The 15,690-nt window shown below is 48.0% G+C and overlaps 1 protein-coding gene across 1 annotated transcript in view; it reads left to right on the plus strand.

Moving 5' to 3' along the window:
- nprl3 (NPR3-like, GATOR1 complex subunit) overlaps nt 1–15,515 on the plus strand; it is an 82,886-nt gene extending 67,371 nt beyond the window's left edge. Inside the window, 4 exon segments of the mRNA XM_039774708.1 lie at nt 203–332; nt 6,920–7,109; nt 10,722–10,914; nt 14,966–15,515. Coding sequence (XP_039630642.1) covers nt 203–332; nt 6,920–7,109; nt 10,722–10,914; nt 14,966–15,131 — 679 coding nt within the window. The 3' untranslated portion in view covers nt 15,132–15,515.
- Nucleotides 15,516–15,690: the final 175 nt, after the last annotated feature.

Consider the following 15,690-nt stretch of genomic DNA (forward strand, 5'->3'; position numbering starts at 1 on the left):
GCCTGTTGGCTCAGCTCTCTCTTCACCACGACAGACCGTTGCAGAGCCCGCATTACTGAAGTTGAACCTGAATGCAATGAAAATGCCACCCCACTCCATTCCTGGAATGTTTTCTGCCCTCTGCTCATTGTTGCCAGAATGGACAGATTCAAAAGATGGACAAATATTTTAATCTTATTTCTTCTTTTCTTTCCCCCCTTAGCTATTCACCACTGGCTGAGCAGTTCTCCCAACATTTCCCAGGTCACGACCTGCTGTCAATGCTGGCCAAGTTCTCTCTACCAGTGTGCCTGTCGGAATTCAAGAACCCATTGGCACCACTTGTACAGGAGGTGAGACACTTTGACCTTATTAATTAAAAGGTGTGGATTCAGGCCGAATTGTCTTCTCTAGTGAATGCCTGGGCATCTTCGGTGGCGTTGTGATGTGACCCCTATTGTGGTAATGACAATTACTGCACCAGCTGGAATGTGAAGCCACAGAGGAGTCCGCCTTTCCACCACAAGGTTTCCTTCCAACATTCATCTGTTTCTGCAAATATTTCTTTTCTCATGTGAATTAGCTACTTATGTCAAGTATTTATTTATTTTTTGATCCTGGGCTTGCGAGGTTCTTGGATAAAAAAACAACATCAGGCCTTTAATGACCTCATGGGCACGGCCATCAGCGGTGTGCCTGTCTGCGGAGAGAGTTGACCTCGTCATTGAGAGGTTTACTTACCTCGGCAGTGACATTCATGTCTCTGGTGAGTCTTCCTGTGAAGTCAGTGGACGGATTGGGAGAGCATGGGGGGGTCATGAGGTCACTTTAAAGGGGTGTGTGGCGCCCCTGATATCAGCAAAAGGACGAAGGTCCAAGTCTTTAGAGCCCTGATGCTTCCTCTCTTGCTATATGGTTGTGAGACCTGGACGCCATCCAGTGACCTGAGATGAAGACTGGGCTCCTTTGGTCTCTTCAGAGAATCCTTGGTTTGACTTTAAGGTTTAACGTTTCTTTATTTAGTCAGGTTTACACAAGAAAACATGGAATTTGCCTTCTCAGTTGCATCTAATAACAGACAGAATGAAATAAAACAGACAAATAGAAACAAGAAAGGTAAGGCAGTTGGATAATACATATTTACACCAAAAAAAAAAGGTTACAGGATATATATCAAAACCTTAATCATTATCGCCGATTATTTCTTATTGAAAAGTCGTATGGCACTAGGAAGAAAGGAATTTCTGGAGCGATTTGTGTGGGTTTTTGTGTTGCTCATGGAGTCCCGAATGAGGCACATGACCTGCACTGTGAGGGAGCGTCAGTTACGGCACTACGGCCATGTGGTGCGATTACCCGAGGGTGATCCGGCTTGTAAAGATCCTCATTGTTGGGGACCCGAGTGGCTGGACCAGGCCAAGGGGTCGCCCACGTAACACCAGGCTGCGGCAGATAGAGGGTCATTTCCAGAGGGTGGGACTGGACCACGTGTCTGCCTGGGGGGTTGCAAGTTGTTTCGTCGTGTGGTGAGTGCGGCAGCGCGCTGTGCCAGTGCATGCCCCCCAACCTGACCTGACTTGACTTGACTGGATCAAAGCTCAGAAGTTCTTTACTGCTTTATGCCGTTTCTTAATTTCCTGCGTCAGTCAATCAGCCTATTGAAGGAGCACATTAGAAAGCAAATCAAGGTAGGTCCAAGAGCTAAACTTAAAAGAAGTGGTGAGGCGGGCGGCCTTCTGCTGTTAGGCACCTCAAATCTGGAATAGCCTGCCAATAGGAATTCGCCAGGCTGATACGGTGGAGCACTTTAAAAAAAACTGCGAAAAACACGTTACTGTAACGTGGCTTTCTCTTGGCTTCATGATACTCTGTATATTCAATTTATTACCATAACTATTCATGGTGGCTCTAAAATCCGTACTAAGCCCTACTCTCTCTTCTGTTTCTTTTCTCGGTTTTCTGTGATGGCGATCTGCACTACTACCACCTAATCAAAGCACCGTGATGTTCCTACATTGATGGATTAAAAGCCAGAAGTCTACATGAGAACCCTAAATACAAAGAGGACTGTTTCATTTATGTTAGGTAGAATGCCCAGAGGGGGCTGGGTGGTCTCATGACCCCCTGCAGATTTTATTTTTTCTCCAGCCGTCTGTAGTTTTTTTTTGTTTCTTCTGGCCGCCATCGGACCTTACTCTTAGTGTTGTCTTATTTTAATTCTTATTTTGTCTTTTCTTCATCATGTAAAGCAGGCCGGTTGAACTCCAGTCCTGGAGGGCTGCAATGGGTGCAGGTTTTCATTCTAACCATCTCCTTAATTAGTGATCAGTGTTTGCTGCTAATTAGCTTCTTTTGCCTTTATTTTAATTGACGTGACTCATACCCCTTTGTTGTTTCTTTTTCCTTAATTAGCAGCCAAACAATAATGAGACACGAAACAAGCCGCCACGTGACCAGCTAACCTCTGTGCCCATCACACAGTAGCTGAAAATAAAGAAAGGTGAAAGTCTCAGTAAAACAGAAAATCAACAGTTTTGGAAATGTCTGCTGTGGTAGAATGAGAGCAGCAACAAGCCATGGAATGAAATGACGGGTTTAATTAACAGCAAGAATCGGCATCTCATTAAGGAACTGGTTGGAGTGAAATTGGTTGGAGTTTGAATCCCCAGTTTAATTGGTCAACTGTTGGCTCGTTTCACGTCTCATTTCTGTTTGGCTGTCATTTAATGAAGACAAGAATCAATTCAGGGGACTGAATCCTTAAAAACAGGGCTAAAGAAAAGAAGTTAATTAGCAGTGGAAAACTGGTCACTTATTATGAAAAGGGCTAGAATGAAAACCTGCAGCCTCTGCGGCCCTCCAGGCCTGGAGTTTGACACCCCTGATGTAAAGCACTTTGAGCTACGTTATTTGTATGAAAATGTGCTATAGAAATAAATGTTGTCGTCATAAGATACATAGGAGATCTGCTTTCTGCTGGACTCCAGCATTAGAGGTTGTTAAGTCAGGTAACACCCTTCATACTGGTCTGCATGTAACCCAGTATTTGTTACCAGTTTGTGACAGACCTCACAGGATTATTACTCTAAATTTAAAAGAGAATTGTTTTGTAAGCACTCCATGGTTCTGTTTGTTTTGGGATCTTTATATCTTTACGTAATTCTGGAAGATTCCACCAGGTGGCAGTGCGAGATATCATCACGGTGAGAACAGGTTCGGCTTTGTTGTGTTGTGACTTGTGAAGCGTCCATTAAATTCCGATGATACCTTACCGCAATATCTCTAAAAAAAGATGTTTAATGATTACATCCAACAAACAAACCTCCAATGAAGAATAAAAACTGTGGACGACGTTTTCTCTTGCCCGGACGCGGGTCACCGGGGCCCCACTCTGGAGCCAGGCCTGGAGGTGGGGCTCGAGGGCAAGCGCCTGGTGGCCGGGCCTGCACCCATGGGGCTCGGCGGGCACAGCCGAAGAGGTAACGTGGGTCCTCCTCCCCATGGGCTCACCACCTATGGGAGGGGCCAAGGAGGTTGGGTGCAATGTGAGTTGGGTGGTGGCGGGCGGGACCTTGGCGGTCTGATCCTCGGCTACAGAAACTGGCTCTTGGGGCGTGGAATGTCACCTCTCTGAAGGGAAGGAGCCTGAGCTAGTGTGCGAGGTGAGAGGTTCGGCTAGATATAGTGGACTCACCTCGGCACACAGCTTGGACTCTGGAACCAATCTCCTTGAGAGGGGCTGGACTCTCTACCACTCTGGAGTTGCCCGGTGAGGCGCCGAGCAGGTGTGGGCATACTTATTGCCCCGACTGGAGCCTGTGCATTGGGGTTTACCCGGTGGGCGAGAGGGTGGCCTCCCTCCCCCGGGTGGGGAAGGGTCCTGACTGTTGTTTGTGCGTATCGCGAACAGCAGTTTGGAGTATCCACCCTTTTGGAGTCTCTGGAGGGTTGCTAGAGGGCAGACCTTCTGGGGATTCCCTCGTTTTGCTGGGAGACTTCAATGCTCACGTGGGCAATGACAGTGAGACCTGGAAGGGCGTGATTGGGAGGAATGGCCCCGATCTGAACCCGGCGGTGTTTTGTTATTGGACTTCTGTGCTCGTCATGGATTGTCCATAACGAACACCATGTTCAAGCATAAGGGTGTTCATATGTGCACTTGGCACCAGGACACCCTAGGCCTCAGGTCGATGATCGACTTTGTGGTGTGTCGTGGACTTGCGGCCATATGTCTTGGACACTCGGGTGAAGAGAGGGCGGAGCTGTCAACTGATCACCACCTGGTGGTGAGTTGGCCGATGGTGGGGAAGATGCGGTCAGACCTGGTAGGCCCAAGCGTGTTGTGAGGGTCTGCTGGGAGCGGCTGGCAGAGTCCCCTGTCAGAAGTAGCTTCAACTCCCACCTCCGGCAGAACTTCAACCCGTCCCGAGGGAGGTGGGGACATTGAGTCGAATGGGCCATGTTCCGTGCCTCTATTGTTGAGGCGGCTGACGGAGCTGTGGCGCAAGGTGGTGGTGCCTGTCGTGGCGGCAATCCCGAACCCGTTGGTGGACACGGTGTGAGGATGCCGTCAAGCTGAAGAAGGAGTCCTATAGGACTTTTTGTCCTGTGGGTCTCTGGAGGCAGCTGATAGGTACCGGCAGGCCAAGCGGAGCGGCGGTTGTTGCTGAGGCAAAACTTCGGGCATGGGAGGAGTTTGGAGGCCATGGAGAGCGACTTTGGACGGCTTCAGGAGATTCTGGTCCACCGTCCGGCGTCTCAGGAGGGAAGCAGTGCAGTGTCAACACCGTATATGGTGGGGATGGTGCGCTGCTGACCTCGACTTCGGGCGTTATGGGTGGTGGGAGGAGTACTTCAAGACCTCCTCAATCCCACTAACATGCCTTCCAATGAGGAAGCAGAGCCTGGGGACTCTGAGGTGGGCTCTCCCATCTCTGGGACTGAAGTCACCGAGGTGGTCAAAAACTCCTTGGTGGCAGGGCCCGGGGTGGATGAGATCGCCGGAGTTCCTTAAGGCTCTGGATGTTGTAGGACTGTCTTGGTTGACCGTCTCTGCAACATCGCATGGACATCGGGACAGTGCCTCTGGATTGGCAGACCGGGGTGGTGGTCCCCTCTTTAAAAGGGGACGGAGGGTGTGTTCCAACTATAGAGGGATCACACTCCTCAGCCTCCCTGGAAAAGTCTATTCGGGGTTCTGGAGAGGAGGGTCCGTCGGATAGTGAACCTCGGATTCAGGAGGAACAGTGTGGTTTTAGTCCTGGTGCGGAACAGTGGACCAGCTCTTCACCCTTAGCAGAGTCCTGGAGGGTGCATGGGAGTTTGCCCGACCGGTCTACATGTGTTTTGTGGACTTGGAAAGGCATTGACCGTGTCCCTCGGGGAATCCTGTGGGGGTGCTCGGAGTATGGGGTACGGACCCCTGATAAGAGCTGTTTGGTCTCTGTACAACGGTGTCAGAGCTTGGTCCGCATTGCGGCAGTAAGTCGAGCCCGTTTCCAGTGAGAGTTGGACTCCGCCAGGGCTGCCCTTTGTCACCGATTCTGTTCATAACTTTTATGGACAGAATTTCTAAGCGCAACCAGGGTGTTGAAGGGGTCGGTTTGGTGGACTCAGGATTGGGTCACTGCTTTTGCAGATGATGTTGTCCTGTTTGCTTCATCAGGCCGTGATCTTCAGCTCTCTCTGGATCGGTTAGCAGCTGAGTGTGAAGCGGCTGGGATGAGAATCAGCACCTCCAAATCCGAGAGCATGGTCCTCAGCCGGAAAAGGGTGGAGTGCCCTCTCAGGGTTGGGGGAGAGATCCTGCCCCAAGTGGAGGAGTTCAAGTATCTGGGGTCTTGTTCACGAGTGAGGGAAGAATGGGCGTGAGATCGACAGGCGGATCGGTACGGCATACGCAGTGATGCGGGCTCTGCATCGGTCTGTCGTGGTGAAAAGGAGCTGAGCCGTAAGGCAAAGCTCTCAATTTACCAGTCGATCTACGCTCCTACCCTTACCTATGGTCATGAGCTATGGGTAGTGACGAAAGAACGAGATCGCGAATACAAGCGGCTGAAATGAGTTTCCTCCGCAGGGTGTCTGGGCTTTCCCTTTAAAGATAGGGTGAGAAGCTCAGTCATCCGGGAGGGGCTCAGAGTAGAGCATCGAGAGGAGTCAGATGAGGTGGCTCGGGCATCTGATCAGGATGCCTCCTGGACGCCTCCCTGGTGAGGTGTTCGGCACGTCAACCGGGAGGAGGCCCGGGGAAGACCCAGGACACGCTGGAGGGACTATGTCTCCGGCTGGCCTGGGAGCATGGGATTCTCGGAAGAGCTGGAAGAAGTGGCCGGGGAGAGGGAAGTCTGGGCCTCTCTGCTCAAGCTGCTGCCCCTGCAACCCGACCCCGGATAAGTGGATGAAGATGGATGGATGATTACATCCGTCAATCCAGGGATACGCCCATTCCAGCAAGCATCGGCACAGAAGATGGCATGTGAGACTTTGAAAATGTATTGCGTCGTTACGATCGGGAATATGCGACGCTTGAATATAAAAGCACCGCCAATGTATTTGTAGGTCGGCATTTTGCTTCACCACATCGAGCCGTTCATCAAACATCGAAGCGCGCACATCGATGTGCAAAGCGGCTTTCTGTCACGTGTAGCTAGTAAACAGAGACTCTGACGTCATGTCCCGACTTGGTGACACTGCGCTGGCTTTTTGCTGGTGGTGCATCTCGCGCATGCGTCGCTTTAATTTCTGAGGACCTGCTCAGAGGACACATCAAATGAACGCTGAGAATGCGTGGCAGCCATGATGAGGGCGCGTCCGCGTTCTGACCGTGAAGTATAAACGAGCCCCGACACTACAACCACCCAGCAGGTACCGTGGACTCAAGGCAGTCCTAGCCAGCCTGGGCCCTAACACATGTCGTCTGTTCCTTTCTTCCTTCTGGCAGGTGCAGCTGATTCAGATGGTCATTTGGATGTTGCAGCATCGTTTGCTTATGCAGTTACACACCTATGTTTGCCTGTTGGTGCCTCCTGCTGAGGAAGAGCCACGGCTGCGAGATGAGGAACTGCTGCTGACCACCCGAGTGGGAGGAAGGAGCCTCAGCACTCCTAACGCCTTGAGCTTTGGCTCTCCAAGTACGTAGCCCTCGGTCGAAAAATGGTGAGAATGTGTGTGTGTGTGAGGAGGAGGAGGAGGGTGGCAGTGTTTGGCGTACAGGCCAGTGGTGCTAGCAGCTGAGCAGAATATTAAATCCTACCAAATCCGAACACCCGGAGTTACAGTGGATATGCAGAGCATCCGTAAAGTATTCCCAGCGCATCACTTTTTCCACAGTTTGTTATGTTACAGCCTTATTCCAAAACGGACTGAATTCATTTTTTTCCTCAGAATTCTACACACAACACCCCATAATGACAACGTGAAAAAAGTTTACTTGATGTTTTTGCAAATTTATTAAAAATAAGAAAACTGAGAAATCACATGTCCATAAGTATTCACAGCCTTTGCCATGAAGCTCCAAATTGAGCTTAGGTGCATCCTATTGCCCCTGATCATCCTTGAGATGTTTAATTGGAGTCCACCTGTGGTCAATTCAGTTGACTGGACATGATTTGAAAGGCACACATCTGTCTATAGAAGGTCCCACAGTTGACAGTTCACGTCAGAGCACAAACCAAGCATGAAGTCAAAGGAATTGTCTGTAGACCTCCGGGAGAGGATTGTCTCGAGGCACAAATCTGGGGAAGGTTACAGAAAAACATTTCTGCTGCTTTGAAGGTCCCAATGAGCACAGTGGCCTCCATCATCCGTAAGTGGAAGAAGTTCGAAACCACCAGGACTCTTCCTCGATCTGGCCAGCCATCTAAACTGAGTGATCGGGGGAGAAGGACCTTAGTCAGGGAGGTGACCAAGAACCCGATGGTCACTCTGTCAGAGCTCTAGAGGTCCTCTGTGGAGAGAGGAGAACCTTCCAGAAGGACAACCATCTCTGCAGCAATCCACCAATCAGGAGGTATGGTAGAGTGGCCAGACGGAAGCCACTCCTTAGTAAAAGGCACATGGCAGCCCGCCTGGAGTTTGCCAAAAGGCACCTGATGGACTATCAGACCATGAGAAACAAAATTCTCTGGTCTGATGAGACAAAGATTGAACTCTTTGGTGTGAATGCCAGGCGTCACGTTTGAAGGAAACCAGGCACCACTCATCACCAGGCCAATACCATCCTACAGTGAAGCATGGTGGTGGCAGCATGCAGGATGGAACTGGGAGACTAGTCAGGATAAAGGGAAGATGACTGCAGCAATGTACAGAGACATCCTGGATGAAAACCTGCTCCAGAGCTCTTGACCTCAGACTGGGGCGACGGTTCATCTTTCAGCAGGACAACGACCCTAAGCACACAGCCAAGATATCAAAGGAGTGGCTTCAGGACAACTCTGGGAATGTCCTTGAGGGGCCCAGACTTGAATCCGATTGAACATCTCTGGAGAGATCTTAAAATGGCTGTGCACCGACGCTTCCCATCCAACCTGATGGAGCTTGAGAGGTGCTGCAAAGAGGAATGGGCGACACTGGCCAAGGATAGGAGTGCCAAGCTTGTGGCATCACATTCAAAAAGACTTGAGGCTGGAATTGCTGCCAATGGTGCATCAACAAAGTATTGAGCAAAGGCAGTGAATACTTATATACATGGGATTTCTCAGTTTTCTTATTTTTAATAAATTTCCAAAAACCTCAAGTAAACTTTTTTCACGTTGTCATTATGGGGTGTTGTGTGTAGAAACAATGAGGAAAAAAATGAATTTAATCCATTTTGGAACAAGGCTGTGACATAACAAAATGTGGAACAAGTGATGCGCTGGGAATACTTTCCGGATGCACTATAGAAAAGAACCCCCCCCCCTTCAAAATATTCCCATTTTTTTTCCTTTACAGCCTTAAATGAAAACACAAACCAATATTTTTTCCAGCTTTACTTACTCAATGCCACCGATAACATCCAAGTGAAAGACATCACAGCTACAGTTCAGAAGAATGATAAAAAATCAAAAACAAGACCTACTGAGATTAATAAAGGCTCCCCCCCGATGTCAATGTCATTTTGTTGACCCCCCCTTTGCTTTAATGTCACCCTTGAGCCTGTGGTGATTCTTCTCTATCAGCTTTGCACACCTTGATTGAGCCCACTCAATATTTGCCCCCCACTCTTCTTTACAGAACTGTTCAAGTTCACTCACATTAGACGGTGAGCGTTGGTGGTCTGCTGTCTTCAGATCTTTCCACAGATGTTCAGTGTGATTTCGGTCTGAGCTCTGACTGACCACACCAGGACATTCACTTTTTTCTCCTTCAGCCAACTGTGTGCTCAATGTTGCTGTGTGCTGCGGGTCGTTTGTCGTGTTGAAAGGTGAACATGCGGCCCGTCTTCAACTTTCTGGCAGAGGGTAGCAGGTTTTCCTCAAGAATTTGATGGTATTTTGCCCCATCCATTTTTCCTTCTACCCTAATGAGAGCCCCAGGCCCCCCACAACAGGATGCTGCCCCCTCCATGCTTTACTGTAGGTATGGTGTGTTGTGGATGGTGAACTGCATTGGTGGACTGTTTGGTATTGAGGCCAAATAGTTCAATTTTGGTCTCATCTGACCAGAAGACCTTTTTCCACTTGGCATCAGAATCTTAAAGGTGCATTCTGGCAAAACTCAAACGAGCCTTAATGTGGCCTTTCTTGAGAAGTGCGGCCCTCCCAAACAAGCCACAATTGTGGGGCGCTTGTCAAATTGTTGTCACCTGCACACCATTAATGACCACTCTTTGCCATCAAATCTTGTAACTCCTTCACAGTGGCCATTGACCTCTTGGTAGCCTCTCTTACCAGTTTCCTCCTTGCTCTTCCATCCAGTTTGGAGGGCCCTAGTCGTACCAAACACTTCTTTACGATGGACTTTACTGGGCTCCTTGGGATTGATAAAGCCTTTGAGATGTTTTTGTCTCCATCTCCTGTCTTCTGTCTGTCCACAACTCTATCCCTGAGATCTTTTCAAAGTGGCCTGCCACCCATAGTCAGGTGTGTGCTGTCCGTTGCACTACCAAGGAAGGGAATGAATGGACCAGGAACAGCTTCACTAATCACACTCGTTACAACTGATCACAGGTGGCAGGACGCCAGTAACCGCAATGGAAATGGTGGGCACTGACACTTGTTTGAGTTTAGGGGGTCCTTTATTCATGTGAGGATTTCTTCTTTTTTATTTTTTTAAATTCTTCTGAACTGTAGCTGTGATATCTTTCACTTGGATGTTTTAGATTGCATTGAGTAAGTAAAGCTGGAAAAAATATTGGTTTGTGTTTTCATTTAAGGCTGTAAAGCAAAAAAAAAATGGGACTATTTTGAAGGGGGGATTCATTTCTCTACCCACTGTAATATCTGATTTACCATAACATACAAGAATGCTCTTCATATCTGAAAGGTACAAAGCCTTTGAGGGTCACAAGCCACACACACGTATGCATGTCGCGCTACAAAGGCTTACTCGGAAGCTGGTGACTTGTAATTCCAGGTAAGACCCGCGCGTGTTGCTCAGACGTGCATGTTGAGTATTTCTCTGTATATGTGACATTAATTTGTGAGCTCAAACTAGAGAAAGAAAACATCAATGAGACCTCCGCCCTTCAGCAAGATAACACATTTGAAATCTCATCACTAAGGCAAATGTATGTTTTCATTCACTTTGTCCCCCCATGGCAGCTAGCAGTGATGACATGACCTTGACCAGCCCCAGTATGGACAACTCCAGTGCTGAGATGGTTACAGGTGGCGACTCTCCACTCAGCAAAAGGATGATCGAGAATCTGCTGGCCAGCCTGTCGGAACATGAGCGCGAGGTCATCCTCAGTGTCCCGGCTGCCCAGAATGAAGAGGACCTTCGCATGTTTGCCAGGTACAGGCGGAGCGGCGATGGACTATGAAATACATTTGGAAGGTGCAGGTTGGGGAAAGTCAACTAGCTGCCCCCCATGTAGTAGTGAAACAGGACAGCGAGGAGGGCCACACCCTGCCCAGCTCCCCACTCCTGACGTCACGCTTTCCTGTCCCCTCGGTCTCGGATTAGCGTCGGGAGAGAAGTCGCAAAATCAACCGGAATGTTCAAGCAAATTATAGAAAAAAAAAAAACCCCAAAACCATCTAAATCCATTAAGTTGTCCTCTCATTCGCTAGCTAAGGGGATGTAAGACACGCCCCTTGAGGAGGGCCCCACCCCCCGATGAGTCTCTCTCTCTCAGATTCGCGCTAATAAATCGGTACCACAAGCGAACTCGGATACTTAGAAGTCGCAAAATCAACTGGAAGGTTCAAGCAAATTCTAGAAAAATCTCCCTGACTACCTGAGAGCCTCACAGTCGACCGATGCTTTTAAACGAAACTTAAAAACTCATCTTCTTAGAAAGACATTTTGGCAAAGTATTTTATAGATTCTCTTGTTTATTACTTTGTTTTTACTCTGTAGCACTTTGAGATTGCTAAAATGTAAAGTGCAATACAAATAAAATTTATTATTAAAAAAGCCCGATCGAAATCCGTTAAGTAGCGCTCTTGTGAAAAGCGGACAGATTTTATACATATAGAAATGGCATGACGGCATCGAGCTGAATACGGTAGCCCAGACTTCCCAGCACCACAGTCCAGATCCCACTAAGGCAGCGGTCTCAAACTGGCTGCAGGTTTTCATTCTAACCCTCTTCTTAATTAGTGACCCGTTTTTGTGATAATTAACTCTTTTTCCTTTCGTTTTCATTGAGTTGTTATTTTTTTAGATTTGTTCCCCTGAATGGCTTCGTTTCTTTCCTTAAATGGCACCCAAACTGAAATGAAACGTGAATTGAGTGAGCCGGCAGAAGACCTTCTACCAATTTCACTCCAAACAGTAGCTTAGTTGCTGCTAATTAACTTCGTTTGAATTTATTTTAATTGACGTGTTTTTTAAAAATTTGGCCTCCTGAATTTCTTCATCTCTTCCCTTAAACAGAAATGAAACGTGAAGTGAGTGGGCCGACAGAAGACCACCTAAGTCAGGGCCCCAAACTCCAACCAGTCGCTTCATGAGGCGCCGAGTCTCGTTGTCGTTAATTAAACTCGTTCTTTAATTCTGTGGCTTGTTGCTGCTCTCGTGGTGCGTTAGCAGACATTTCTGAAATTGTGGATTTTCTCTTTTTTAAGAGCACTGGGGGACCTGAGCATGCAGATCGACATTCCTGAGGCCTTCATCTTTCTTTATTTTCAGATATTGTGTGATGGACACCAGTTGTTTTGGCTCATTTTGTATCTCATTATTGTTTGGCTGCTAATTAAGGAAAAAGAAACAATTGAGGGGTCTGCGTCTTCACGAGCAAATCAATTCAAATGAAGTTAATTAGCAGCACAAACAGGACACTCATTAAGAAAAGGGTTAGAATGAAAACCTGCAGCCACGGTGGCCCTCCAGGACCGGAGTTTGAGACCCCTGCATATTGAGGCCTGTGCCTTTAGGTCATCTTAGTGCACACTAGTATCTCATGGGGGTCGTCCACAGAAGATGGACTGGCCACTTGCATTCCCTTAAGTTGAGTATCAACTTTAATGATTGCAGAGTCCGAGAAGTGGGCTTTACGGGAACAGAGAGAGATGGAGCGCCGATGCATTCACACACACACACACACGAATACAGAGGAAAGGCACTGAAGGTACACGTAGGGCAAGAGATAAGAATATTTTTTAGTTATTGTGTTATCTGTCTGCGGCAAGTATCGCGGCTAATCATCCTCTTGTATAAAGCCGAGGTTCCAAGCGCGCCGAGCCGTTACCAAAACGTGACGTGTAAACTCTGCTGGTCACTGATTGGCCGGAGAAAATCGTCATTACTGCGTCACTGGCTATTTTTTTCTTTAAAGGTACACACACGCGGAAGTTGGTGTCCCGTCTCTCCATCGCTGGACGCAGTTTGTTGCATAAGTGGATGAATGTTTCTTCAGACATTAAAGTTCTCCAGCCACTGAGTGTTTGTAAAACCGGGAACAATCACATCCCACCACTCTGAAGCACGGTTAAATGTCCAAACAGACGGTCTGTTGCGGCGACTTTTTTGCAAAATGTGGAAGATCTGTAATATACAGAATCAGCATTTTAATGTTACACTGGCAGTTAAGTTCATTTTATGCTTTGCAACAGTGATAAAAGTTAGCTAGTGATGTGCTTTTTAGATGCTTACCCTTGCGCGTCGTCGAGCTAAAGTGTTGTCGTTGTCTGCGTGTTGTTGTAAAAGTTCCACGGGGTCACGGCAGTAGAGGCGGCGCAACTCTAACGACACGTGAATAATCCCGCCCACTCTAAAGCGGTACTAAACTGCAGTCGAAACGCAAACCGAGCCGAACTGAACCGTGCTGTGCCGTACTATGCAGTGGAAAAGCGCCTTAATACGCCACCGTGGCTGCTCGTTTGTCTGTCCAGGATTTTAAACCACCTGTCGCTCGCAAACCGTTTCACTTATTGACCTGAAATTTGGTACACACATACTGCATGACGTCTACTGTCCGCTTTCGGGGTGATCATTTTTATTACTCTTTTTATTCTATTGTAAAATCAACCCTCGGCAGTGCGCAGCAGAGTGGCCGTGCGGCGCATGCGTACGCGCGTCGTTCTTATTCCCTACCACCTTCGCGGTCACTTCCCTTACCTCTTCATATCTTTAAAATCATTCTTGAGGCAGATTGTGGCGCCTAAGTGAAAAATTAAGAAAAACGTACTAAGTAATTGCAACACAAAAACGAACTTAATCAGTTTTAACGCGAAAAGATGCTGACGAAAGAAGAGAAGCAGCGGGCCGCTAGGGAGGAGAAAAGAAGAGCTGCTTAGGAAGGAACAAGCGCATCAACCTTTAAGCAAAAGAATGCTAAACAGAGACAGGGAAGGAAAACTAGGAATACTCAAGTCAAGTGTATTCACAGGACGTTATCGTGCAGTACGCCGTTACTGGTCTTGCATAATACGCTACCGTGGCTTTCCGTTTGTCTGTCCAGGATTTTAAATCACTTGTAGCTCGCAAACCATTTGACCTGAAACTTGGTACTCATATATACTACGTGATGTCTACTATCCGCTTTCGGGGTGATGATTTTTTAAATACTCTTTTTTTTATTTTTATTATATTTTATTGTAGAATCAACTCTCGGCGGCCGTGCGGCGCATGCGTACGGCAAACTCATTCCTGAGGCAGATTGAAGACACAAGTGCCAGCTTAAGTGAAAAATGAAGGAAAACGTACTAAGAAATCGCAACACAAAACACTGACTTAATCCGCTGTGACGTGAAAAGATGCCGACGAAAGAAGAAGCGGCCGCAAGGGTGGAGAAAAGAAGAGCCGCTGAGGTATCAAAACGAGCAAACGAAAGTTAAACGTACAGAGAAAGAGGATGAGAACTATAGGAACGCTCAAATCAAATGTATAACGTGCAATGCGCCGTTACTGGTGATTAATATTACAGATACAAAATGATACAGCAGCCTCAGATGATGGTGGTGGTGCAGTTATGAAATGAAATCCCTCCCAAACAGCTTCATGAAAGTTATGTGAAGTTCTGCCATGCCAGTGTAAGTGAACATTTGTAGAAGCTGGGAGCGACCCCCAGACAATAACGTTTTCCACTCCAGATGAAATCCCACCAATAACCAGGCACGTGATTAGAACCGAAGTCGAGAGAAACCTGTAATCCGACGGGTGTAAATTGAACCCATTCGTGAAGCAAAAAGACAGCGCATACTGCGACCCGGTCGGCCTCGTACGGCACGGTGAGGGTGGACTGTCAGGCCACTGCACAAGTCGATCGGGCCTTTTGGTGCGCCGCGAATGACGTGACTTGGCTCTTCTTTGCTTGCTTTTGTCCGCGATTTAAATCCTGAGCTGTTTGATCCTCTCCCAGGTTGTGACTCCGGTTTAACGAGTGGATTTTTATTTGTAGGTTGTTGCACTACTTCAGAGGACAGCACCACCTGGAGGAGATCATGTACAATGAAAACATGCGCCGCTCCCAGCTTGTGACACTTTTTGATAAGTTCCGCAGTGTGCTGGTGGTAGTGAACCACGAGGATCCCATCATCTCCCTTTTCCAGTCCCCTCTGGACTGAGCAGATCCTGCGGACACTGCCAGTCGCAGTGGGAAACAAACCTGTGGAAAGTGTGCTTTTACCGGGTGGGGGGAGATAAGAAGCACACATTGACTTCGGTTGGCTGCGCGATCAGAGACCACCTGAAAGACATCAAAGCAAGGAAACTGCCACTGAGGATGGCGGCATGCTGGGATGACACTGTGAACGGGGATTTTAGAAGACGTGAAGCAAGCTTTGGAGTTGGGCCGTGGAGGAGAAAGGCAGGGCGACAAGAGCTCTTGGGTTTAGCACATTGTAGTCAGTAATGGGGTCAGGCGCTGGTCCTCATCTTCTGTTTCCTTTTTACACCCTGCCCTAAATGGTCATTTTTTTCATTATTTAATAAAGCTTTATTTAAAACAAGGCTGATCTTCACTCCCTCTGCTCCAAGAAATATGTTCAACAAAGCTGCCATCTCGCAGCGGAGCGTCCACTGGACTGTCGGCGCGTCGCTGCGTAGACAGAGAATTACTAGACGGCGCATGACCAGCAGCATCGTACGTCAGCGTCGCCGCCATATTGCGAGTGGCACAGCTGT

Source organism: Polypterus senegalus, chromosome 13, assembly GCF_016835505.1.
Source record: "Polypterus senegalus isolate Bchr_013 chromosome 13, ASM1683550v1, whole genome shotgun sequence".
NCBI lineage: Eukaryota > Metazoa > Chordata > Cladistia > Polypteriformes > Polypteridae > Polypterus > Polypterus senegalus.